At 42.5% G+C, this 26,104-nt stretch overlaps 2 protein-coding genes across 2 annotated transcripts; both read left to right on the top strand.

The window, feature by feature from the left end:
• The first annotated feature begins 6,293 nt into the window (after positions 1 to 6,293).
• On the top strand, positions 6,294 to 7,232 carry LOC114839453 (olfactory receptor 1L3-like). The gene is made up of 2 exons (XM_029120660.1): positions 6,294 to 6,647; positions 6,777 to 7,232. The coding sequence occupies exons 1-2, from the start codon at positions 6,294 to 6,296 to the stop codon at positions 7,230 to 7,232; spliced, it is 810 nt and encodes a 269-aa protein (XP_028976493.1).
• Positions 7,233 to 24,964: 17,732 nt separating this feature from the next.
• LOC106024369 (olfactory receptor 1L3-like) lies at positions 24,965 to 25,876 on the top strand. The gene is made up of 2 exons (XM_029120661.1): positions 24,965 to 25,291; positions 25,421 to 25,876. The coding sequence occupies exons 1-2, from the start codon at positions 24,965 to 24,967 to the stop codon at positions 25,874 to 25,876; spliced, it is 783 nt and encodes a 260-aa protein (XP_028976494.1).
• Positions 25,877 to 26,104: the final 228 nt, after the last annotated feature.

Below are 26,104 nucleotides of genomic sequence, written 5' to 3'. Positions count from 1 at the left end.
CAGCATTATATTGATCACCAGTCAGATGATAGTTATATATTATAACGAATTGTTCAATTTCATACATATTCAGATCTATGTTAGCTATATTTTCTGTTAACAGAATTAAAAAAAGTTTTAACTGCAAAGTAAATGTACATATACTATGAGCTTTACTTAATATAATGTACCAACAGATGACATCATAGTGAGCTAATTGTAGAAGCACATTCAAGCAAGTAAACATCTTAAATTTTATAGCCAGCTAGCTTTCCAACATTACCTAAACAAGATTGGATGGACATGTCATATGCAAAAAACACATTCAACTAGATAAATATATCGCCAGATAAATAGACTACAAATGAATAATTGTTGACATGAAAAGTTGAAGCACTACCAGGTTAAATAGGTCTTCCACGGCTTAAGTGTTCCACATGAGTGCTGTTCTCTGTTCCCCCTGGACAGTATATCTCAGGTGCTCCACACTGTCACAATACACAAACAGCAATACAGCCTTATATTTACAACAAAACCCACAACGTCGTGACGAGACTGTCACGTAAAATGTAAACACGGAGACCATTACTCTTGTGGCACGAGCTTCAAATCTAATGAGGAAAGTAATAGTTGGAAGTTGTTAGTTGTAGTATGTTGTCCATTTGGGAATGACTAAAAACACATACACTGTATTTATTTTTTTAAGTAGATTTTTATAGATTTTATTATTACATTGATATTTATCATTTCCAAAACATTGCTAATTTTGTGAAAACTTCAGGGTCTCCAACACTGACCTGATAGTTTTCTATCCCCATCTAACTGCAGCGTCATTTATTAATAACCACTAAATGAATAGAGTCGGGTGTGCTATATTAGCTGCTTGGCGATGGTCTTGTAGTCCATTCTAGCCTTGTGTAGGTCTACAATCTTGTCCCTGACATCCTTGGACAGCTCTTTGGTCTTAGCCGTGGTGGAGAGTTTGATATCTGATTGATCGATTGTTTCTGTGGACAGGTTTTCTTTTATACGGGTAACAAGCTGAGACTTTTTGTTGTTATTCTGTCACTCACTGTTCAAATAAACCTACCATTAAAATTAAAGGCTGATAATTTCTTAGTCAGTGGGCAATTGAACAAAATCAACAGGGGATCAAATACTTTTGTAAACCTGCTGCTAGAGTAGTGTTATGTTTGTTGTTGCTTTATTTTTTTGTCTGGCTATATATATATATATATATACACTCACCTAAAGGATTATTAGGAACACCATACTAATACTGTGTTTGACCCCCTTTCACCTTCAGAACTGCCTTAATTCTACGTGGCATTGATTCAACAAGGTGCTAAAAGCATGCTATAGAAATGTTGGCCCATATTGTTAGGATAGCATCTTGCAGTTGATGGAGATTTGTGGGATGCACATCCAGGGCACAAAGCTCCCGTTCCACCACATCCCAAAGATGCTCTATTGGGTTGAGATCTGGTGAGTGTGGGGGCCATTTCAGTACAGTGAACTCATTGTCATGTTCAAGAATCCAATTTGAAATGTTTCGAGCTTTGTGACATGGTGCATTATCCTGCTGGAAGTAGCCATCAGAGGATGGGTACATGATGGTCATAAAGGGATGGACATGGTCAGAAACAATGCTCAGGTAGGCCTTGGCATTTAAACGAGTGTGCCCAATTGGCACTAAGGGGCCTAAAGTGTGCCAAGAAAACATCCCCCACACCATTACACCACCACCACCAGCCTGCGCAGTGGTAACAAGGCATGATGGATCCATGTTCCCATTCTGTTTAGGCCAGATTCTGACTCGACCATCTGAATGTCTGAACAGAAATCAAGACTCATCAGACCAGGCAACATTCTTCCAGTCTTCAACTGTCCAATTTTGGTGAGCTCGTGCAAATTGTAGCCTCTTTTTCCTATTTGTGTGGAGATGAGTGGTACCCGGTGGGGTCTTCTGCTGTTGTAACCCATCCGCCTCAAGGTTGTGCGTGTTGTGGCTTCACAAATGCTTTGCTGCATACCTCGGTTGTAACAAGTGGTTATTTCAGTCAAATGTGCATTTGACAAATAAAACTTGAAACTTCACTGTTTTGAAAGCTTTCCTCATGTTAGCCATGGCTATACATGGAGTGCAGTCGTCCTGGTACTCAGCAAGCTTTCCAGAATGGATGGTGGTAGTCGCCTTAAACCGTGCACAGAATCAGTTGAGCTCGTTGAAGAGGGAGGCGGCAGGCTGGGCATCATTGCCCAGGCTAAACATGCATGGGAGGGGGACACAGTGGGCTGTACTGAATGTATACAGGCTGTTAGCCAGCCTGCTAGCATAGTGGAGTCTGTCGATAGCATAGCCAGAGTAGTTAGTACAGCTTTACCTATTGCCACTTTGACTCGTTCCAGGGTGAGAAAAGTTAAACAACGTAGTGCTAACAAAAACAACCTTATTAAGATAAAGCATTCCTCCACCTTATTCACAAATAAAAATGACCGTATCACCTCACATGCTCGTTTTAGGACCCAAGAAACAAAGAGCTTTGTTAGCAGATCTCACTGTGAACCTCGACGGCTGCATGGTTGTATCCCAAAAAACTGGAAAAAACCTTGGCGTTACCCTTGACCCTGACCTCTCCTTTGAAGAACATATAAAATATGTCTCAAGAGTTTATTTATTTTTATCTTTGAAACATTGCTAAAATTAGAAACTTTCTATCAAAAACTGATGCAGAAAAATGTATCCATTCTTTCGTTACTTCTAGACTAGATTACTGCAATGCTCTTCGCTCTGGTTATCCAGACAAATTAATAAATGAACTTCAATTAGTGCTGCACATGGCTGCTATAATAACCAGAGCGATCAGCACAATAACCAGAACAAAAAAATTTGAACACATTACTCCTGTCCTAGCGTCCTTACACTGGCTGCCTGTTAGGGTTAGGGCTGATTTTAAGGTTTTACTCTTAACCTATAAATCAATACATGGACCTGCTCCTACTTACCTTGCTGAAATGATCCAGCCATACATACCTATATGTAACCTACGATCGCAAGATGCAGGCCTTTTAGTTGTACCTAGAATTTCTTAACAAACAGCTGGCAGCAGGGCCTTTTCTCATAGAGCTCCACTACTGTGGAATGATCTGCCAATTAAGGTTAGAAATGCAACCTCAGTGCAAACTTTCAAGTGTCTACTAAAAACTCATCTCTACAGCACGGTTTATAATTAGGTGTAGCCTGGCCCGGGGGCGTGAAGGTGACCAGTAGGCTTGATACTGTCAACCTTTGCTGTCTTGCCAGGTGGGCTCTCGGCGCCACTGATATGCCCTACCTCCAATGCCTTTCGGGGGAAGAGTCACTGTCTTGTTGTTGACTCTCTGTTGCGCACTTGTGCAATTGGGCTGTATGCTGCTGGCAATACTCGGCCCTCATTCAGGGGGGTTGCGGTTGGTGGGTGTCCCTTTGGTTGATACCTAGCAATGTGGGTGGATTGATTTCCTGCCTTTTGGGCCCTGTCCGGGGCCTCCCCCGGGTAGGGCTACAGTGTCACCGGACCCCCCCGTCTCAGTTCCAAGGTGTTAAGCTGCTATATTATTGTGCTGGGGGATATGAGGAATGTACTTTCTAACTTTTCCCAGTCTCCTATAGATTTACATTTGAGGAGGAGATGAGGTCCTGGTTCACACCTGCAGAGCATAGGCGCCGATACCGTGGGTGCTCCGGGGCTCGAGCACCCACGGAAAATAGCGAGCACCCACGGAAAATAGCGAGCACCCACGAAAATACCTAGCACGAGCACCCACGTGTGCCAGACCGCCAGTCCGCCAGTAGGCTACATTCATTTATAATTAAACTTGCCGTTGGTGATATGTAAAGCGTCTGTCACACTGTGATTGGTTATGTCGATGTTAGTGACAGCGACATAACCAGTCGCTTGCTCCGGGTGCTCCCTACCCACCAATCACAGCGTTTCTCAGATGAAAAAATGCCACTATCAAAAACTCGTAGCAGAAATTAGGGAGAAACTCCCAGAAACTATATGTGTCGTTTTTTTTTATCGATATTTAGATAATAGCGCAAAACATTAATTTCCCACGAACTGATCGCGGTTAGACCTACGTGTCAGTTAAACTTTTCATCTCCAATCCTGTATTTGTGATAAGTGGTAAATTTTGAAAGATCTACTTTATGGCTTTATTAATAAGTAAATGAATAGGTGTGCGTAGTGCGTTTATATATGTATACATAGGTGTATATATAGGTATATATAGGTGTGTATATATAGGTATATATAGGTGTGTGTATATATATATATATATATATATATATAAATGGCGTGCGCCTATGAGCACCCACGGAGGAAAACATAAATCGGCGCCTATGCTGTAGAGTACCTGGTTTGGGAGGTCCGTTGCTGTCCCTGTCCTTGTCCACCTGGTCATACTTTTGACCTAGTCTAAAATCAAATAGACTCTGGATTTAGCCCAGAGACATTTATAAACTATTCCAATTGGACTCTTAATATCTCACCCGGCACAGCCAGAAGAGGACTGGTCACCCCTCTGAGCCTGGGTCCTCTCTAGGTTTCTTCCTTAAATTCGGCCTTCTTAGGGAGTTTTTCCCAGCCACTGAAATCCCAGGCAGTCATATTTGCATTTCTTGTAGTTCACAAATGAGTTCTCCAGTGCAAAACTTTCAGTCCTTTACTTTACACTCATTGTATATTAATGATGTAATGCACACTAATGATTTAATCTAAAGTATTTAAGTAATTTTTCATGTTGAGCATCTGGGAGTCGCCTCCTTACTGTTGACATTGAGACTGGTGTTTTGCGGGTCCTATTTAATGAAGTTGAGGACCTGTGAGGCGTCTGTTTCTCAAACTAGACACTCTAATGTATTTGTCCTCTTGCTCAGTTGTGCACTGGGGCCTCCCACTCCTCTTTTTATTCTGGTTAGAGCCAGTTTGCACTGTTCTGTAAAGGGGGTAGTACACATCGTTGTACAAGATCTTCAGTTTCTTGGCAATTTCTTGCATGGGATAGGCTTCATTTCCCAGAACAAGAATACACTGACGTTTCCGATGAAAGTTATTTTTTTCTGGGTAGTTTGAGCCTGTAATCGAACCAACCGTTGCTGATGCTGCAGATACTGCACTGGTCTAATGAAGGCCAATTTTATTGCTTCTTTAATAAGCACAACAGTGCTGAAAGTGACCCCAAACGTTTGAACATTATGCTATATATTGATTATATGTCATTCACCTATAGTTACTCGCTTTTTATTATTACAAATGAACACATTTCAAAGATCCCCAATACAGGTTTCCATTCTGCTTTCAAATCAAACATTCAAAACAGATTGTACATACAATTCCCATGTGAGTAACTATCCGATAGTCGTCACTTGTTTTTCCTGGAGTTTGATTTCACCTGAGGCCACTGACTTTAATTATGGCTCCCATTGTTGCATCTATGATAATACTGGTGAGCTACGATTGGCCGTGTCACCACGTCAGAGTTTTAGATTAAAGACTGTGATGCTCTTTCAGTCTTGAGGCGTAAAAGAAAACCCAGGAATCGAAGTAAGGAAACTCTGTAAGGTGTTATTTATCATCTCTTTAAGTCAGGGACATTTCTTGTTATGAGGCTGTGATGATGATTTTTCTATCTGTCAGAGTAGGATATTTTCAATTGTATTGAAATGTTTTGAATTATAAAATATTTTATAGTCAGTTTACTTTTTTTAAATAGTTTACTTTTGAATTAAATTCAGAAGGGAGTATGGAAGAAAATATTGTTTCCCGGAAACAGCCTTACAGAGTGATTTGAACTTTGATTTGCTCAGTAGAGCAAAATGATTATTCTAAAAACACAATTATCAAACACCCACATGACAACTCTGCTTCGGTTTAAATGAAAACCAAGACATACTTAAGCCAATGACTGGCAGACATTGCTAGGTAACTGACTAGCTTTTTTCTCTGGAAAGTTAGTGGCCTTCTATAATGCACCAGTATAGGTCTGTATATTTTGAGGCTACTATGTTCTAAATGTTTCCAAAAATGTTTGCCTACTCCCCCTACAATGCTGTATTCTGTAAATGCTTGTGCTATTTAGTTTTTTATACTGAGATCTTTTTTAACAAATCACTAATTATAATTATTATTTGATATATGGGCTTGTGTTCATAATACAATTATGGCCACATAAAGCATTCTTAAATTATAATTTAACTGGTATTTATTATAAAAATAACACTCTTGCAGTCTTCCCCGCTCTTCAGGTTCCTGTGATCCTCTGCCTGACAAATGGAAAACCTTTCCTACCCAAGGAACATGTTACTCCTGGAGGGGTTAAATGTCACACAACAGTCCTCCTACCCAGCCTTCATCCTTTTTCTCATCATCTACATCTTCACCATGGTGTCCAATATCAGCCTCATTGTGCTGATCACAATGGAGAGGAGCCTGCACCATCCCATGTACATTATTTTCTGCAACCTACCTCTCAACGATGCACTTGGAGCCACTGTTATCATCCCCCGTTTGCTGAGTGACATATTCGTGGCAAGCACAGAACGCTACATAAACTATATTGAATGTGCTATCCAAGCATTTGGCGCTCACATGTTTGGTACCACCTCACATACAATATTGATGATAATGTCCTTTGACAGATATGTGGCCATCTGTAAGCCCTTGCAATACACTATGATAATGACCAACAGGATGATTGTTAAACTAATTGTGTTTGCATGGGGTTCTGCTTTTCTCTTTGTTGGGGTTCTCCTGGGCCTCACCCTCCGACTTTCTCGTTGCGGATCGGAAATTCTTCACCCTTTCTGTGACAATGCCTCAATATTTAAACTCTCCTGTGAAAGCACTGTTATTAACAATATCTATGGACTCACTTTTACCATCTTACTCCTAGGATCGTCAATGGGGAGTTTGATATTGACATACTTTAGGATAGCTATAGTGTGTAAGAAAAACAAAAACCGGGTTCTGAGTAGCAAGGCCCTGCAGACCTGCTCCACACACCTGTCTGTATATATAATTATGCTGGTTTCCGGTTTCACCATCATCTTTCTTCATCGCTTCCCTGAATGGTCCAACCACAGAAAACTGGCAGCCATTTTGTTTCATGTCATCCCCCCTTGGGTTAATCCTATTATCTATGGTCTTCATACTAAAGAGATCCGACAGAAACTTTTCAACAAGTTTTCTCCAAATAAAGTGAATGTATGATGTAAGGTTATACACTAGGAAACGTGCCATGTAAAATGTAATCATTTTTCTGATGCCGTAAGAAAACTCTCAGACCTGTTATTTTGACCTCAAATCTAGGTGTTAAAAGTTATGTTTTTCCAGATAGCAAAATCAATAATAAATAACAGCAGTCTTGCTAGTCCTTAACAGTTGTTTATTCTATGGATATGGTCGGTGTCACATCAGGGGAAGAAATGTGAAATACTATACCTAAAGTAAAGAGCAAGAATAGAAGAATATTCAGAAATGATCAGGTAAGGCTTTTGCGATAATTTATGAATTCTGACCAAACACTGTCGTACCTCTGCTTTCTATGTTGCAAGATTGATGTTATTCTCTCCACGTCAGCATTTCACCCCATTATCCTAACCACATATCCCTGGAGGGCCATGCTTACATTTCCAGCACTTTGTTAAACACTTCCTTGCTGCTGCTGGAATAGATCATCTATTAATTTAAATGTAGTTGGGGCAGAGAGCATCCACAGGATCAATACCCAGACAAAGGTGGCATGGGTCTTTCTGAATGTTGTCATCTGTGATGTCCTGTGTATCGCTGAGAATTTTGGCCCAACTTAACTGATTTTTGGACACTGCAAAAACTGTCCTTGTTTGTCCACACTCCTTCAGCATGCTTATCCATATTCATAAAAAAAACCTTGAACTGGAATTCCCCTGTTCGATTACAGGCATTGGCTTTATATTTTGTGTTTCATATGTTCACCCAAATGTCCTCTGATAATTGGACCTGCAAATCACCTTGCTATGAGGTCCTAATATTTTCCAAAGAACACAATGTATTTTTTGCTGCAATCATCCCTAGTTGTATTTGCATTTAAGGAAATGAATTAGCTACTTTAGCCTTTTATACATTCAGTGTTGTTACCATCACTGATAAAATGAGGTAGGCCTGTCATCTTTTGCTTGTCCACACAGGCTGTGTGGCTACACATACCAAAATATGAATTAAATTGGATTGAGCTCGAAGTGGGATAAAACAGATTAGCCTTGAGAACCTGGCTTCTTGGATTTTGGAGGTGTACATGACATGGCATGCCTTTATAAGCATCAAAGACATAACATGCTTGTGTAGTTCACTGTGGGATTGTTTTGAAGTATATCTTTTGTCTTGTCTGGCAACTGTGATATATGGCTCTTGCACAAAATAAAAATAAGTTAAATAACTATTACATCGACCAAAACAACTGTCTGGATGATGCTTCAATGTAAGAAGTATGTGGGAAATAAGTTCTAACAAGCTAAACAATTTACTAATATAAAACAGAAAATAATTCATTGCGTAAGGATTCACCCCCATTGCTATGGTTTGTTGCGAAAGTATTCACCTGAATTAGCTACTGTGCAACTGTCTTTAGAAGTCACACACACCAGCTAAGATGCTGATATACACCAATTGAAAGCATTTATAACTAGTTTTGTGAGGTCATAAATCCAAATCTCATTCTGCCTCCTTGGATGTCTAGAAACGATCAGATATTAAAAATGATTTGAATGATGCAATGACTCCCATTACTAGGATTTACATTTTTATGTAAGTAGAAGACTGAAGCAACTAGTTCACCCCAAATACAAATACCTTTGTATGATACTGTTGGGTTTGCATGTATAAATAAATGAATTATATGTAGAACACCCTTCAGTAACCATGCACCCTGTGAACATATACGGTGTCTTTCAAAAGTATTCACCCACTAGTACCTTTCCACAATTTAAGATACAACATTAAATTAAAATGGATTTAATTATGAATTATTGCCACTGATCGCCACACAAAAGTCTGTCGAAGTGAAAAATAAAATCAATCAAACTGCTCTGAATAGTCTACAACTACGGAAGCCCTGAAGACCAAGACAGTAAAAAAAATTTTTTATCTCATTTGAAGGAACTTAGTATCTCATATAAACGACTTGGTACAAACACATTTTTTCTACTACTAATTTTGTTTTTTGCTATGTTTCTCTTTAAATAATTGTATTTATTTTATAATACTGAAAACTGACTTCTTGGTGGCTCCAGTGTTCAACTTGTTTGTTCTGTTTAGTGTGAACATTTTCATTGATAAGAATCTGAGTTGTAGCAACCATTACATGGCCTTCTAATGCTGCTGCATAATAAATTTGGCCTAATTAGACATACTAATGACTATCTTGTTTGAACGACTTAGTAACTCATTTGAATGGACTTACGACAGTGGGGAGAACAAGTATTTGATACACTGCTGATTTTGCAGGATTCCCACTTGTACCATATAGAAGTCTGTAATTTTTATCATAGGTACTCTTCAACTGTGAGTGACGGATTCTAAAACAACAATCCAGAAAATCACACTGTATGATTTTGAAGTTATTAATTAGCATTTTATTGCATGACATAAGTATTTGATACATCAGAAAAGCAGAACTTAATATTTGGTACAGAAACCTTTGTTTGCAATTACAGAGATCATATTTTTCCTGTAGTTCTTGACCAGGTTTGGACACACTGCAGCAGACCTTCTCCAGATCCTTCAGGTTTCGGGGCTGTAGCTGGGCAATATGGACTTTCAGCTCCCTCCAAAGATTTTCTATTGGGTTCAGGTCTGGAGAATGGCTAGGCCACTCCAGGACCTTGAGATGCTTCTTACGGAGCCACTCCTTAGTTGCCCTGGCTGTGTGTTCTGGGTTGTTGTCATGCTGGAAGACCCAGCCACGACCCATCTTCAATGCTCTTACTGAGGGAAGGAGGTTGTTGGCAAAGATCTCGCGATACAGGGCCCCATCCATCCTCCCCTCAATACGGTGCAGTCGTCCTGTCCCATTTGCAGAAAAGCATTCCCAAAGAATGATTCTTCCACCTCCATGCTTCACGGTTGGGATGGTGTTCTTGGGGTTGTACTCATCCTTCTTCTTCCTCCAAACACGGCGAGTGGAGTTTAGACCAAAAAGCTCTATTTTTGTCTCATCAGACCACATGATCTTCTCCCATTCCTCCTCTGGATCATCCAGTGGAAAACTTCAGACGGGCCTCGACATGCGCTGGCTTGAGCAGGGGGACCTTGTGTGCGCTGCAGAAATATAATCCATGACGGCGTAGTGTGTTACTAATGGTTTTCTTTGAGACTGTGGTCCCAGCTCTCTTCAGGTCATTGACCAGGTCCTATTGTGTAGTTCTGGGCTGATCCCTCACCTTCCTCATGATCATTGATGCCCCACAAGGTGAGATCTTGCATGGAGCCTCAGACCGAGGGAGATTGACCGTCATCTTGAACTTCTTCCATTTTCTAATAATTGCGCCAACAGTTGTTGCCTTCTCACCAAGCTGCTTGCCTATTGTCCTGTAGCCCATCCCAGCCTTGTGTAGGGATGGGCTATTTGTGGAGAGGTTGGAGTCTGGTCTTGGCCATTGTGGAGAGGTTGGAGTCTGTTTGATTGAGTGTCTGGACAGGTGTCTTTTATACAGGTAACGAGTTCAAACAGGTGCAGTTAGTACAGGTAATGAGTGGAGAACAGGAGGGTTTCTTAAAGAAAAACTAACAGGTCTGTGAGAGCCGGAATTCTTACTGGTTGGTAGGTGATCAAATACTTATGTCATGCAATAAAATGCTAATTAATTATTTAAAAAAATCATACAATGTGATTTTCTGGATTTTTGTTTTTGATTCCGTCTCTCACAGTTGAAGTGTACCTATGATAAAAACTACAGACCTCTACATGTTTTGTAAGTAGTAAAACCTGCAAAATCAGGAGGGTATGAAATAATTGTTCTCCCCAATGTATAACATATGCTATCTATCAGGCAATAGTTGGTGTGTACATCATTTATTTCCGTAATTATTCAGAAGCTCTCAAGGGTTTATGACAAATTATGAATTCCGATTCTTGCATTAAGTAATGGACAAATACGATCAGTGAAACAATTTATTTTTGAAGATTATGTTGAGGTTTTTTCATTAAATAAAATCCATTGTTTGAACTAGTTACTGAAAGTCAGCCACCAAAAACAGACTCCCTCAGATCACCACACACACACTGTAGTTATGTAGTATCTGCATGATGTACCACTGCTGAGGACTGAATCAAAATATTGTGAGGCAAATGGCGGTGGGTCACAAACATTTGAAAATTAAAAATGTGCTATTAAGTGTCTATATCCAGTGCTTTCATTGCATGTTATAAATATTATTGAAATTACAGGTATTTTTACAGTGATATATTGGGGAGGAACAAATCATAGTTTTCCCAGAAAGACTGTCAAATGTAAATGACCATAAGTTCTTACAGTTACTCACCTTTTTATCTTTGTTTGATAAACAAGGATAGCGGTTCCCACAAACGGGTAACGTAACTTCTAGAAAGGTTTACAGCTTTTCCAGGAAATTGTAAAATGCTCTACAGTAGTTGCTAATATCATTGGTTTTTGTGTCAGACGGATTATGTTTATTTTAGAAAAATATAACTGCTAGTGTTGGCTGCCTGTTGTTACGTAAGTAACACTTCTTCTCCCGACTTGAATGCTTGCTACCTGGTTATTATCATAGTGTGGTCTTCAAACAATTACAGTGAGTAAATAAAGTTATAAACACTGTTTGAGCTAAATGTGAGTAAATAAAAGTGCGGTCTGACCAGCCATTGTTACGTCACTCGTACCTAGAATGATGAAACCACGGTTGGAATGTTTGGCGCATAAACAACACTGCACATAATCTTAATAACACCATACCCACAGTGAAGCATGGTGGTGGCAGCATCATGCTTTGGGGCTGTTTTTCCCCCGCTGGAACCGGAGCCTTAGTCAGGGTGGAGGGAATTATGAACAGTACCAAATACCAGGCAATTTTGGCACAAAACCTTCAGGAGTCCGTTAGAAAGCTGAAGTTCACCTTTTAGCACGACGAAGACCCATAGCACACATTAAAATCCACAAAAGCGTGGCTTCACCAGAAGAAGATTAACGTTTTGGAATGTCCCAGCCAGAGCTCAGACCTGAATCCAATTAAACATCTGTGGGGTGATCTGAAGAGGGTTGTGCACAGGAGATGTCCTCGCAATCTGACAGATTTGGAGCGCTTTTGCAAAGAAGAGTGGGCAAATATTGCGCTGTCAAGATGTGCCATGCTAATAGACTCCTACCCAAAAAGACTGAGTGCTGTAATAAAATCTAAAGTTCCTTCAAAAAAGTATTAGTATAAGGGTGTGCACACTTATGCAACCAGGTTATTGTGAGTTTTTAATTTTTCCCTCTAAGAAATTTCAGTTTGTTTTCCAATTGAATTTTTCATGTTATAGGTCACATTAAATGTGGAAAAAGGTCTGACATGATTTATCATCACAAGAAACTGGCATATTAACAGGGGTGTATAGACTTTTTATATCCATTTTGTTGTTCATGATGGTGATCATCGAGAGGGGTCAGCTGAGGTGGCTTGGGCATCTTTTTCGGATGCCTCCGGAACGCCTTCCTGGGAAGGTGTTCCGGTCCCGTCCCACCGGGAGGAGACCCCGGGGAAGACCTAGGACACGCTGGAGGGACTATGTCTCCCGGCTGGCCTGGGAACGCCTCGGTGTCCCCCCGGAAGAGCTAGAGGAAGTGTCTGGGGAGAGGGAAGTCTGGGCATCCCTGCTTAGACTGCTGCCCCCGCGACCCGGCCCTGGATAAGCGGAAGAAGATGGTATGGTATGATGGTGGTGTATCTCAGTGGGTTGCAGATGGCCACATACCTGTCAAAGTCCATGATCATTAAAATGGTATGTGAAGTCATAGCATAAACATGACTACAGAGTGCCTGAATGACACAGTCTATATATGTGATATATCGCTCAGGAGCAGTGGTCAAAATGTCCAATAAAAGACGAGGCATCACAACCGTAGCCCCAACAATGTCATTAAGATGCAGGTTGCAGAAGAGGAAATACATGGGCTGGTGTAGGTTTCTCTCCAGGGAGATCAGTACTATGAGGCCAAAACTGGCCATGATTGCGAAGATGTAGATAAGGAGTAAAGCAATGAAGGCAGGGTAGGAGGAATCTTGAGTGACCTTTAACCCCTCCAGTAGGAGAACGTAGTCAGGGTATGTATGGTTCTCCCTGAGAACCTTCAGGGGAGAATAGAATAGATTAGAAGGATCGACACAGTTCCTTAAAATGCTTTTCTATGTTCTTTAACATATACTTAGTAACATTGGCTACCATCGATCTCCAACATAAGCCAACCCCTCCCTTGTTTAAGTTTATTTAAACGTTCCAGCAAGTTTTTATCTCTTCTACGCAGCCATGTATGTGTTAGCAGTAGCAGATAAACAGTATTCCTGAAGGGGCAGCTCCTCTCTTAATTAACAGCGATGGGGCTGTTTTATTATTAGCTTCAATCACACTCCAGCTGACAGCATTATATTGATCACCAGTCAGATGATAGTTATATATTATAACGGATTGTTCAATTTCATACATATTCAGATCTATGTTAGCTATATTTTCTGTTAACAGAATTAAAAAAAGTTTTAACTGCAAAGTAAATGTACATATACTATGAGCTTTACTTAATATAATGTACCAACAGATGACATCATAGTGAGCTAATTGTAGAAGCACATTCAAGCAAGTACACATCTTAAATTTTATAGCCAGCTAGCTTTCCAACATTACCTAAACAAGATTGGATGGACATGTCATATGCAAAAATCACATTCAACTAGCTCCTCCATGAACTGCCACCTTAACGTGGTGGAGGGGTTTGAGTACCCGAGTGACCCTAGGAGCTATGTTGTCTGGGGCTATATGCCCCTGGTAGGGTCTCCCAAGGCAAACAGGTCCTAGGCGACGGGTCAGACTAAGAGCGGTTCAAAACACCCCTTAATGATGAAAAATTATTTGAGTTCCGTGACGTCGCCCGGTATGGCGCAGCCGGGGCCCCACCCTGGAGCCAGGCCCGGGGTTGGGGCTCGCACGCGAGCGCCTGGTGGCCGGGCCTTTCCCCATGGGGCCCGGCCGGGCATAGCCCGAAGGAGCGACGTGGGGCCGCCTTCCCGTGGGCTCACCACCCACAGGAGGGACCATAAGGGGTCGGTGCGAAGAGGATCGGGCGGCAGTCGAAGGCAGGGGCCTAGGCAACCCGATCCCTGGACACGGAAACTAGCTCTAGGGACGTGGAACGTCACCTCGCTGGCGGGGAAGGAGCCTGAGATAGTGCGTGAGGTTGAGAGGTTCCGACTGGAGGTAGTCGGGATCACCTCTACGCACGGCTTGGGCTCTGGAACCACACTCCTTGAGAGAGGATGGACTCTTCACCACTCTGGAGTTGCCCATGGTGAGAGGCGGCGGGCTGGTGTGGGTTTGCTTATAGCTCCCCAGCTCTGCCGCCATGTGTTGGAGTTTACCCCGGTGAACGAGAGGGTCGTTTCCCTGCGCCTTCGGGTCGGGGATAGGTCTCTCACTGTTGTTTGTGCCTATGGGCCAAACGGCAGTGCAGAGTACCCGACCTTCTTGGAGTCTCTGGGAGGGGTGCAGGAAAGTGCTCCAACTGGGGACTCTATCGTTCTACTGGGGGACTTCAACGCCTACGTGGGCAACGACAGTGACACCTGGAGGGGTGTGATTGGGAGGAACGGCCCCCCTGATCTGAACCCGAGTGGTGTTCAGTTATTGGACTTCTGTGCTAGTCACAGTTTGTCCATAACGAACACCATGTTCAAGCATAAGGGTGTCCATCAGTGCACATGGCACCAGGACACCCTAGGCCGCAGGTCGATGATCGACTTTGTTGTCGTTTCATCTGACCTGCGGCTGTATGTCTTGGACACTCGGGTGAAGAGAGGGGCGGAGCTGTCAACTGATCACCACCTGGTGGTGAGTTGGATCCGATGGCGGGGGAGGAAGCTGGACAGACTCAGCAGGCCCAAGCGTACTGTAAGGGTCTGCTGGGAACATCTGGCTGAGTCTCCTGTCAGAGAGATCTTTAACTCCCACCTCCGACAGAGCTTTGACTGGATCCCGAGGGAGGCTGGAGATAATGAGTCCGAGTGGACCATGTTCTCCACCGCCATTGTCGAAGCGGCCGTTCGGAGCTGTGGACGTAAGGTCTCCGGTGCCTGTCAAGGCGGCAATCCCCGAACCCGGTGGTGGACACCGGAAGTAAGGGATGCCGTCAAGCTGAAGAAGGAGTCCTATCAGGCCTGGTTGGCTTGTGGGACTCCTCAGGCAGCTGACGGGTACCGACAGGCCAAGCGGACTGCAGCCCGGGTGGTTGTGGAGGCAAAAACTCGGGCCTGGGAGGAGTTCGGTGAGGCCATGGAGAAGGACTATCGGCTGGCCTCGAAGAGATTCTGGCAAACCGTCCGGCGCCTCAGGAGCGGGAAACAGTGCCCTACCAACGCTGTTTACAGTAGAGGTGGGCAGCTGTTGACCTCAACTGGGGATGTCGTCGGGCGGTGGAAGGAGTACTTCGAGGATCTCCTCAATCCCGCCGTCACATCTTCCATTGAGGAAGCAGAGGATGAGGGCTCAGAGGTGGACTCGTCCATCACCCGGGCTGAAGTCACTGAGGTGGTCAAGAAACTCCTCGGTGGCAAGGCACCGGGGGTGGATGAGATCCGCCCTGAGTACCTCAAGTCTCTGGATGTTGTGGGGCTGTCTTGGTTGACACGCCTGTGCAACATCGTGTGGCGGTCGGGGACAGTGCCTTTGGGATGGCAGACCGGGGTGGTGGTCCCTCTTTTTAAGAAGGGGGACCGGAGGGTGTGTTCCAACTACAGGGGGATCACACTTCTCAGCCTCCCCGGGAAAGTCTATGCCAGGGTTCTGGAGAGGAGAATACGGCCAATAGTAGAACCTCGGATTCAGGAGGAACAGTCTGGTTTTCGTCCGGGCCGTGGAACACTGGACCAGCTCTATACCCTCTACAGGGTGTTGGAGGGTTCATGGGAGTTTGCCCAACCAATCCACATGTGTTTTGTGGATTTGGAGAAGGCATTCGACTGTGTCCCTCGCAGCATCCTGTGGAGAGTGCTTCGGGAATATGGGGTCCTGGGTCCTTTGCTAAGGGCTGTCAGGTCCCTGTACGACCGAAGCAGGAGCTTGGTCCGCATTGCCGGCAGAAAGTCAGACTTGTTCCCAGTGCATGTTGGACTCCGGCAGGGCTGTCCTTTGTCACCGGTTCTGTTCATAATTTTTATGGACAGAATTTCTAGGCGCAGCCAGGGGCCGGAGGGTGTCAGGTGTGGGGACCACACGATTTCGTCTCTGCTCTTTGCGGATGATGTTGTCGTGTTGGCCTCTTCAAACCAGGACCTTCAGCATGCGCTGGGACGGTTTGCAGCCGAGTGTGAAGCGGTGAGGATGAGAATCAGTACCTCCAAATCCGAGGCCATGGTCCTCAGTCGGAAAAGGGTGGCTTGCTCACTTCAGGTTGGTGGAGAGGGCCTGCCTCAAGTGGAGGAGTTTAAGTATCTAGGGGTCTTGTTCACGAGTGAGGGAAGGATGGAACGGGAGATTGACAGACGGATCGGTGCAGCTTCTGCAGTAATGCGGTCAATGTATCGGTCTGTTGTGGTGAAGAAAGAGCTGAGCCGCAAGGCGAAGCTCTCGATTTACCGGTCAATCTACGTTCCTACTCTCACCTATGGTCATGAGCTTTGGGTCATGACCGAAAGGACAAGATCCCGGATACAGGCGGCCGAAATGAGCTTTCTCCGCAGGGTGGCTGGGCGTTCCCTTAGAGATAGGGTGAGAAGCTCGGTCACCCGGGAGGAGCTCGAAGTAGAGCCGCTGCTCCTCCACATCGAGAGGGGTCAGCTGAGGTGGCTTGGGCATCTGTTTCGGATGCCTCCGGAACGCCTTCCTGAGAAGGTGTTCCGGTCCCGTCCCACCGGGAGGAGACCCCGGGGAAGACCTAGGACACGCTGGAGGGACTATGTCTCCCGGCTGGCCTGGGAACGCCTCGGTGTACCCCCAGAAGAGCTGGAGGAAGTGTCTGGGGAGAGGGAAGTCTGGGCATCTCTGCTTAGACTGCTGCCCCCGCGACCCGGCCCCGGATGAAGCGGAAGAAGATGTATGTATGTATGTATGTATACATTCAACTAGATAAATATATCGCCAGATAAATAGACTACAAATGAATAATTGTTGACATGAAAAGTTGAAGCACTAACAGGTTAAATAGGTCTTCCACGGCTTAAGTGTTCCACATGAGTGCTGTTCTCTGTTGATACTTATCATTTCCAAAACATTGCTTATTTTGTGAAAACTTCAGGGTCTCCAACACTGAACTGATAGTTTTCTATCCCCATCTAACTGCAGCGTCATTTATTAATAACCACTGAATGAATAGAGTCGGGTGTGCTATATTAAGATTGAAGTGAAAATAATCAGGACAGGAGTCAAAGTCTTTTTTATTCATAAAATGCACAGAATAACACAACGTCATTCTGAACAATTAAATTCTTGTGTTGGTCGGCGCTATGTTGGAACTAACTTGAAACTTCACTGTTTTGAAAGCTCTCCTCATGTTAGCCGTGGCTATACATGGAGTGCAGTCGTCCTGGTACTCAGCAAGCTTTCCAGAAGGGATGGTGGTAGTCGCCTCAAACCGTGCACAGAATCAGTTGAGCTCATTGAGGAGGGAGGCGGCAGGCTGGGCATCATTGCCCAGGCTAAACATGCATGGGAGGGGGACACAGTGGGCAATCTCTGTGCCTTTCCCATTTAGTGATTTCCACAACAATCAATAATTGCTGATTATCTGTATCAGACTCCACTCTTGGAATGTGTCTTCAGGGACAATGGGTAATGTAAACGTAACTAGAAGGGTTAGAAATGTGTTTACAAGTTGGCTTTGCACCAAAAATACCTTTTGGAATAAATGCCAAAATGTTGTGTCTTGGTCTAATTAGACCATAACACAGTTACACAGTAATAAGCCCATAAATAATATTTACAAATGATTTATGGGCTTGGATGTTATTTCTGTGAGATATGGGTATCGTCTAGCGACCATACCCGAGAGGTGAAGAATATGCTCAATGGTTGTAATGTGTGTAGGTGTGTAGGGAGTGCACAGTTCCTGTTAGAAATTCCTGCAGTTTCTTAAAGGTCCCTGCTGACCTCTGGGTAGCTTACCTGATATGCATTCTCCTAGCCCTGCCATTCATTTTAGAGGGACTACATATAAATGATGGTCACAGTGTTCCATGAAATATTTAATGCCTTTTATAAAATATTTTAAGAACACTTTAAATTCTTAATGGATGCAGTCATTAAAATTGATCGACGAATTGCATTGTGGGATTGTTGAGATTGCTGATTGTTGACATGATGTACGCTGCCTGCTGTTACCTACCTGGCTACCTGCCAAACTTTTTCGAATTTACTCGATATAAACTAATTGGTCAAAATTCTATTTTAAGAGTTCTACCAACGCAATATTTGTATCTGTTGACCTCTTACCCAACTTTACTACACCGGGACTCTTTTTGGACATAATTAACAGAACTACTCACCCCTGAACACCAGAAGCTAAGTATCATTAAAATGCCTTATCACTGTGATTGTTGTAACAACAACACGGAGGAGAACTATCGTCTTCAGTTAAAGATAGCAGAGTTAGAGGCTCAGCTTCTGACGTAAATGTCAGGCAAGGATATGCTCGTGTAGAAATAGATAAATAAACTGCATCTGTGCCACCAGGAAGAAACAATAGTCTTGTTAGCCCCCCGGCACAGCTCCTGCAGCCAGGCAATAACTTTCTCTTGGTTACTGGGAAGAAATGTCGTCGACCAGTTAAACCTGAATCGTTGCTAAATCCAACTGAGGCTTTCAACAGGTTTTCTCCACTGGAGTCGGAGTCAAGGCCCGAGCCGTCTTCGGAGGAGAATGATCGGCAGACATTTTCTATCGGTGGCCTTGAAAAACTGAAAAATTTAGTCATTGGCGATTCCATTACCCGCAGTATTAGACTAAAGAATCAGCCGGCGATCGTACACTGTTTACCAGGGGGCAGAGCCACCGACGTAGCCGCAAATCTAAGGTTGGTGCTAGCAAAGTCTAAAACTGGCAAGTATAGAGAGTACAGAGATGTTATTCACGTTGGCACCAACAACGTTAGGATGAAACAGTCAGAGGTTACGAAGCAGAACATAGCATCAGCGTGTAAACTAGCTAGAAAGATGTATTGGCATTGAGTAATTGTCTCTCTCCCCTTCCCAGCTAGGGGTGGTGACGAGCTCTACAGCAGACTGGCGCAACTCAATCGCTGGCTGAAAACGGAGTTCTGCCCGTCGCAGGAGGTAGAGTTTATAGATAACTGGCTTTCTTTTTGGGACTCTCCCAGAAATAGGGCCAGGCCTGATCTGTTGAGGAGCCACGGACTCCATCTTAGCTGGAGTGGTGCTCTTCTTTTATCTAGGAACATTGACAGGAGTCTCACTCATATAGCCTTAACATGAGATTAGCCTGTTAGCCAGCCTGCTAGCATAGTGGAGCATGTCAATAGCATAGCCAGAGTAGTTAGTACAGCTTTACCTATTGCCTCTGTGACTCGTTCCAAGCTGAGAAGAGTTAAACAACGTAGTGCTAACAAAAACAACCTTATTAAGATAAAGCCTTCCTCCACCTTATTCACAAATATAAATGACCGTATCACCTCGCATCTCAAAATGGGACTACTAAATGTTCGATCCCTTGCTCCAAAGTCAGTTGCCGTAAATGAATTAATCTCTGATCATAAACTAGATGTTATTGGTTTATATAAATTTACTCTCAAACATATCACTGAGTTTCATTCTTTTGAAGTTTTACTAATGAAAGTTAACCAGGATAAATCATTTTACATAGCTACTATTTATAGGCCCCCCAGGCCATACACAATGTTCCTCAATGAGTTTCCAGAATTCTTGTCTAACCTTGTAGTCATGGCAGATAGTATTCTATTTTTTGGCGATTTCAATATTCATATGGAAAAGTCCAATGATCCTCTTCAAAAAGCCTTTGAAGCCATCATTGACTCAATGGGTTTTATCCAACATGTCTCAGGTCCAACACATTGCCACAATCACACCTTAGATTTAGTCCTGTCACGAGAAATAGATATTGTAGATCTAATAAATTCCCCACAAAATCCTGGATTATCGGATCACTGTCTTATTACATTTCCCGTTAAAACAAGAACTCCACTTGCTCCGGAAACAATGAGTTTCAAAAGCCGTACTATAAATTCTCGGACTACAAATAAATTCCTTGATATTCTTACAAGTTCGCTCATTAACGACAGAGTAAATAAATCTGTAAATGATCAAATCGAGGATCTAAACTCAACACTGCGAAATACATTAAACACAGTTGCACCACTAAAAACAAAAGAAATACGCAACAAGATACTTGCTCCCTGGTACACAGACAATACTAGAGCACTTAAGCAAGCCTCCAGAAAATTGGAGCAAAAGTGGCGCTCCACCAAGTTGGAAGTATTTAGCCTGGATAGATAGTACACTACAATAACGAAAATCACTCACGTCTGCTAGATCAGCTTATTTCTCCAACCTGATTGAGGTGAACAAAAACAATCCAAAATTTCTCTTCGATCCAGTTGCAAAGTTAACAAAAAAGCAAAGCTTAGCAAGTGAAGTGGGTCTTCACTTGAGTTGTAATGAATACATGAACTACTTTGATGAAAATATCACCATTAGAAAACAAATAACTGACTCCTACTTAAATAGTTATGGTCCTCAAAATCTCAGTTGTCCTAAACATTTTCTGAACCTCCCTGAGCAGGTGTCAATGGGAACACTTGAGATTTTTGATACCGTATCGCTCGACACATTTACTTAATTTGTAATGAGTTCTAAACCCACACACTCTCAGCTAGACCCGATTCCAACAAAATTACTTAAGGAGCTATTTCCTGTGCTAGGTCAGCCAATGCTGAACATAATAAATTGCTCCCTTTCCTCCGGATGTGTACCAAACTCAATAAAATTAGCGAAAATTAAGCCTCTTCAAAAAAATAAAAATCTGAATCCCGACATACTAAACAATTATAGGCCAATATCGAACCTCACGTTCCTCTCAAAAATCTTAGAAATATGTGTTTCCCAACAACTGAATGCCTTCCTGAGGACAGATAATATTATGAAATACTCCAGTCCGGTTTCAGATCCCATCATATTACTGAGACTGCACTCGTGAAGGTAACAAATTACCATCTAATGGCCTCAGACAAAGGTTCTGCATCCGTCCTGTTGCTTCTTGATCTCAGTGCTGCTTTTGACACTATTGATCACTCCGTTCTCTTAGAGAGACTGGAAACTCATATGGGCTACGTGGACATGTTCTAGCATGGTTTAAATGTTCTAGCCTGGTTTGAATCTTATCTGAAAGATATCAGTTTGTTAGTGTGGATGGCATTTCATCTGACAAGTCAAAGGTATGCTTTGGTGTTCCTCAAGGCTCGGTTCTGGGCCCATTATTGTTCTCACTATATATGCTCCCTCTGGGCGATGTAATCTGAAATCACAATGTAAATTTCCACTGTTACGCTGATGACACACAGTTATATATTTCAATGAAGCATGGAGAAGCCCCTAAATTAGCTACTTGGGAAGCATGCGTTTCAGATATTACTAACCAGAACAAAAACATTTGAACACATTACTCCTGTCCTAGCGTCCTTACACTGGCTGCCTGTTAGGGTTATGGCTGATTTTAAGGTTTTACTCTTAACCTATAAATCAATACATGGACCTGCTCCTACTTACCTTGCTGAAATGATCCAGCCATACATACCTATATGTAACCTACGATCGCAAGATGCAGGCCTTTTAGTTGTACCTAGAATTTCTTAACAAACAGCTGGCGGCAGGGCCTTTTCTCATAGAGCTCCACTACTGTGGAATGATCTGCCAATTAAGGTTAGAAATGCAACCTCAGTGCAAACTTTCAAGTGTCTACTAAAAACTCATCTCTACAGCACGGTTTATAATTAGGTGTAGCCTGGCCCGGGGGCGTGAAGGTGACCAGTAGGCTTGATACTGTCAACCCTTGCTGTCTTGCCAGGTGGGCTCTCGGCGCCACTGATATGCCCTACCTCCAATGCCTTTCGGGGGAAGAGTCACTGTCTTGTTGTTGACTCTCTGTTGCGCACTTGTGCAATTGGGCTGTATGCTGCTGGCAATACTCGGCCCTCATTCAGGGGGGTTGCGGTTGGTGGGTGTGCCCCTTGGTTGATATTTGGCAATGTGGGTGGATTGATTTCCTGCCTTTTGGGCCCTGTCCGGGGCCTCCCCCGGGTAGGGTCACAGTGTCACCGGACCCCCCCGTCTCAGTTCCAAGGTGTTACGCTGCTATATTATTGTGCTGGGGGATATGAGGAATGCACTTTCTAACTTTTCTCAGTCTCCTATAGATTTAAATTTGAGGAGGAGATGAGGTCCAGGTCCACACCTGTGGAGTACCTGGTTTGGGGGGCCCGTTGCTGTCCCTGTCCTTGTCCACCTGGTCATACTTTTGACCTAGTCTAAAATCAAATAGACTCTGGATTTAGCCCAATTGGACTCTTATCTCACCCGGCACAGCCAGAAGAGGACTGGTCACCCCTCTGAGCCTGGGTCCTCTCTTGGTTTCTTCCTAAAATTTGGCCTTCTTAGGGAGTTTTTCCTAGCCACTGAAATCCAACACTACTGTTGTTTGCTCCTTGGGGTTTAAGGCCGGGTGTCTCTGTAAAGCACTTTGTGACAACTGCTTTTGTAAAAAGGGCTTTATAAATACATTTGATTGATTGAGTCATATTTGCATTTCGTGTAGTTTACAAATGAGTTCTCCAGTGCAAAATGTTCAGTCCTTTACTTTACACTCATTGTATATTAATGATGTAATGCACAGTAATGATTTAATATAAAGTATTTAAGTAATTTTTCATGTTGAGCATCTGGGAGTCGCCTCTTTACTGTTGACATTGAGACTGGTGTTTTGCGGGTCCTATTTAATGAAGTTAAGGACCTGTGAGGCGTCTGTTTCTCAAACTAGACACTCTAATGTATTTATCCTCTTGTTCAGTTGTGCACTGGGGCCTCCCACTCCACTTTCTATTCTGGTTAGAGCCAGTTTGCACTGTTCTGTGAAGGGATTAGTACACATCGTTGTACAAGATCTTCAGTTTCTTGGCAATTTCTTGCATGGAATAGGCTTCATTTCTCAGAAAAAGAATACACTGACGTTTCCGATTAAAGTTATTTTTTTCTGAGTAGTTTGAGCCTGTAATCAAACCAACCGTTGCTGATGCTGCAGATACTGCACTTGTCTACTGAAGGCCAGTTTCATTGCTTCTTTAATAAGCACAACAGTTTTCCGGTGTGCTAAAATACAGTAATTGCAAAAGGGTTTTCTAATGATCGCATAACCTTTTAAAATAAAAAATGTGGCTTAGCAAACACAACATGCTATTGGAACACAGGACAGATTTTGACTGATAATTGGCCTCTGTTTGCCTACGTATTACATTTAAAATCAGCCCTTTCCTGCTACAATAGTCATTTACTACGTAAACAATGTCTACACTGAATTTCTGATCAATTTCATGTTATTTTGGCAAACAAAGTGATTTTCTTTAACCAAAAAAAAAAAGAAAATGTTTAAGTGACCCCAAACTTTTGAACATTATGCTATATATTGATTATATGTCATTCACCTATAATTACTCTCTTTTTATTATTACAAATGAACACATTTCAAAGATCCCCAATACAGGTTTCCATTCTGCTTTCAAATCAAACATTCAAAACAGATTGTACATACAATTCCCATGTGAGTAACTATCCGATAGTCGTCACTTGTTTTTCCTGGAGTTTGATTTCACCTGAGGCCACTGACTTTAATTATGGCTCCCATTGTTGCATCTATGATAATACTGGTGAGCTACGATTGGCCGTGTCACCACGTCAGGGTTTTGGATTAAAGGCTGTGATGCTCTTTCAGTCTTGAGGCGTGAAAGAAAACCCAGGAATCGAAGTAAGGAAACTCTGTAAGGTGTTATTCATCAACTCTTTAAGTCAGGGACATTCCTTGTTATGAGGCTGTGATGATGATTTTTATATCTGTCAGAGTAGGATATTTTCAATTGTATTGAAATTTATTGAATTATAAAATATTTTATAGTCAGTTCACTTTTTTAAAATAGTTTACTTTTGAATTAAATTCAGAAGGGAGTATGGAAGAAAATTTTGTTTCCCTGAAACAGCCTTACAGAGTGATTTGAACTTTGAATTATCAAACACCCACATGACAACTCTGCTTCAATCCTGTTTAAAGGAAAACCAAGACATACATAAAGACAATGACTGGCAGACATTGCTAGGTAAAAGACTAGCTTTTTCTCTGGAAAGTTAGTGGCCTTCTACAATGCACCAGTATAGTCTGTATATTTTTGAGGCTACTATGTTCTAAAATGTTTCCAAAAATGTTTGCCTACTCCCCCTACAATGCTGTATTCTGTAAATGCTTGTGCTATTTAGTTTTTTATACTGAGATCTTTTTTCAACAAAATCAACTAATTATAATTATTATTTGATATATGGGCTTGTGTTCATAATACAATTATGGCCACAGAAAGCATTCTTAAATTATAATTTAACTGGTATTTATTATAAAAATAACACTCTTGCAGTCTTCCCCGCTCTTCAGGTTCCTGTGATTCTCTGCTTGACAAATGGAAAATCTTTCCTACCCAAGGGACATGTTGTTCCTGGAGGGGTTAAATGTCACACAACAGTCCTCCTACCCAGCCTTCATCCTTTTTCTCATCATCTACATCTTCACCATGGTGTCCAATATCAGCCTCATTGTGCTGATCACAATGGAGAGGAGCCTACACCATCCCATGTACATTATTTTCTGCAACCTACCTCTCAACGATGCACTTGGAGCCACTGTTATCATCCCCCGTTTGCTGAGTGACATATTCGTGGCAAGCACAGAACGCTACATAAACTATATTGAATGTGCTATCCAAGCATTTGGCGCTCACATGTTTGGTACCAGCTCACATACAATATTGATGATAATGGCCTTTGACAGATATGTGGCCATCTGTAAGCCCTTGCAATACACTATGATAATGACAAACAGGATGATTGTTAAACTAATTGTGTTTGCATGGGGTTCTGCTTTTCTCTTTGTTGGGGTTCTCTTGGGCCTCACCTTCCGACTTTCTCGCTGCAGATCGGAAATTCTTCACCCTTTCTGTGACAATGCCTCAATATTTAAACTCTCCTGTGAAAGCACTGTTATTAACAATATCTATGGACTCACTTTTACCATCTTACTCCTGGGATCGTCAATGGGGAGTTTGACATTCACATACATTAGGATAGCTATAGTGTGTAAGAAAAACAAAAACCGGGTTCTGAGTAGCAAGGCCCTGCAGACCTGCTCCACACACCTGACTGTATATATCATTATGCTGGTTTCTGGTTTCATCTTCATCTTTCTTCATCGCTTCCCTGAATGGTCGAACCACAGAAAACTGGCAGCCATTTTGTTTCATGTCATCCCCCCTTGGGTTAATCCTATTATCTATGGTCTTCAGACTAAAGAGATCCGACAGAAACTTTTCAACAAGTTTTCTCCAAATAAAGTGAATGTATGATGTAAGGTTGTACACTAGGAAACGTGCCATGTAAAATGTAATAATTTTTCTGATGCCGTAAGAAAACTCTCAGACCTGTTATTTTGACCTCAAATCTAGGTGTTAAAAGTTATGTTTTTCCAGATAGCAAAATCAATAATAAATAACAGCAGTCTTGCTAGTCCTTAACAGTTGTTTATTCTATGGATATGGTCGGTGTCATATCAGGGGAAGAAATGTGAAATACTA

The sequence above is a fragment of the Esox lucius genome, chromosome 7 (assembly GCF_011004845.1).
Source record: "Esox lucius isolate fEsoLuc1 chromosome 7, fEsoLuc1.pri, whole genome shotgun sequence".
NCBI lineage: Eukaryota > Metazoa > Chordata > Actinopteri > Esociformes > Esocidae > Esox > Esox lucius.
This window is presented reverse-complemented; position numbering and strand designations above follow the sequence as displayed.

Bases quoted from the DNA above. Each gene is read 5' to 3' on its own strand.
- LOC114839453 (XM_029120660.1), top strand. From the start codon at position 6,294: ATGGAAAACCTTTCCTACCCAAGGAACATGTTACTCCTGGAGGGGTTA. The intron at 6,648-6,776 runs ATGTCCTTTGAC...GGGGTTCTCCTG, and splicing joins CACATACAATATTGATGATA to GGCCTCACCCTCCGACTTTC.
- LOC106024369 (XM_029120661.1), top strand. From the start codon at position 24,965: ATGTTGTTCCTGGAGGGGTTAAATGTCACACAACAGTCCTCCTACCCA. The intron at 25,292-25,420 runs ATGGCCTTTGAC...GGGGTTCTCTTG, and splicing joins CACATACAATATTGATGATA to GGCCTCACCTTCCGACTTTC.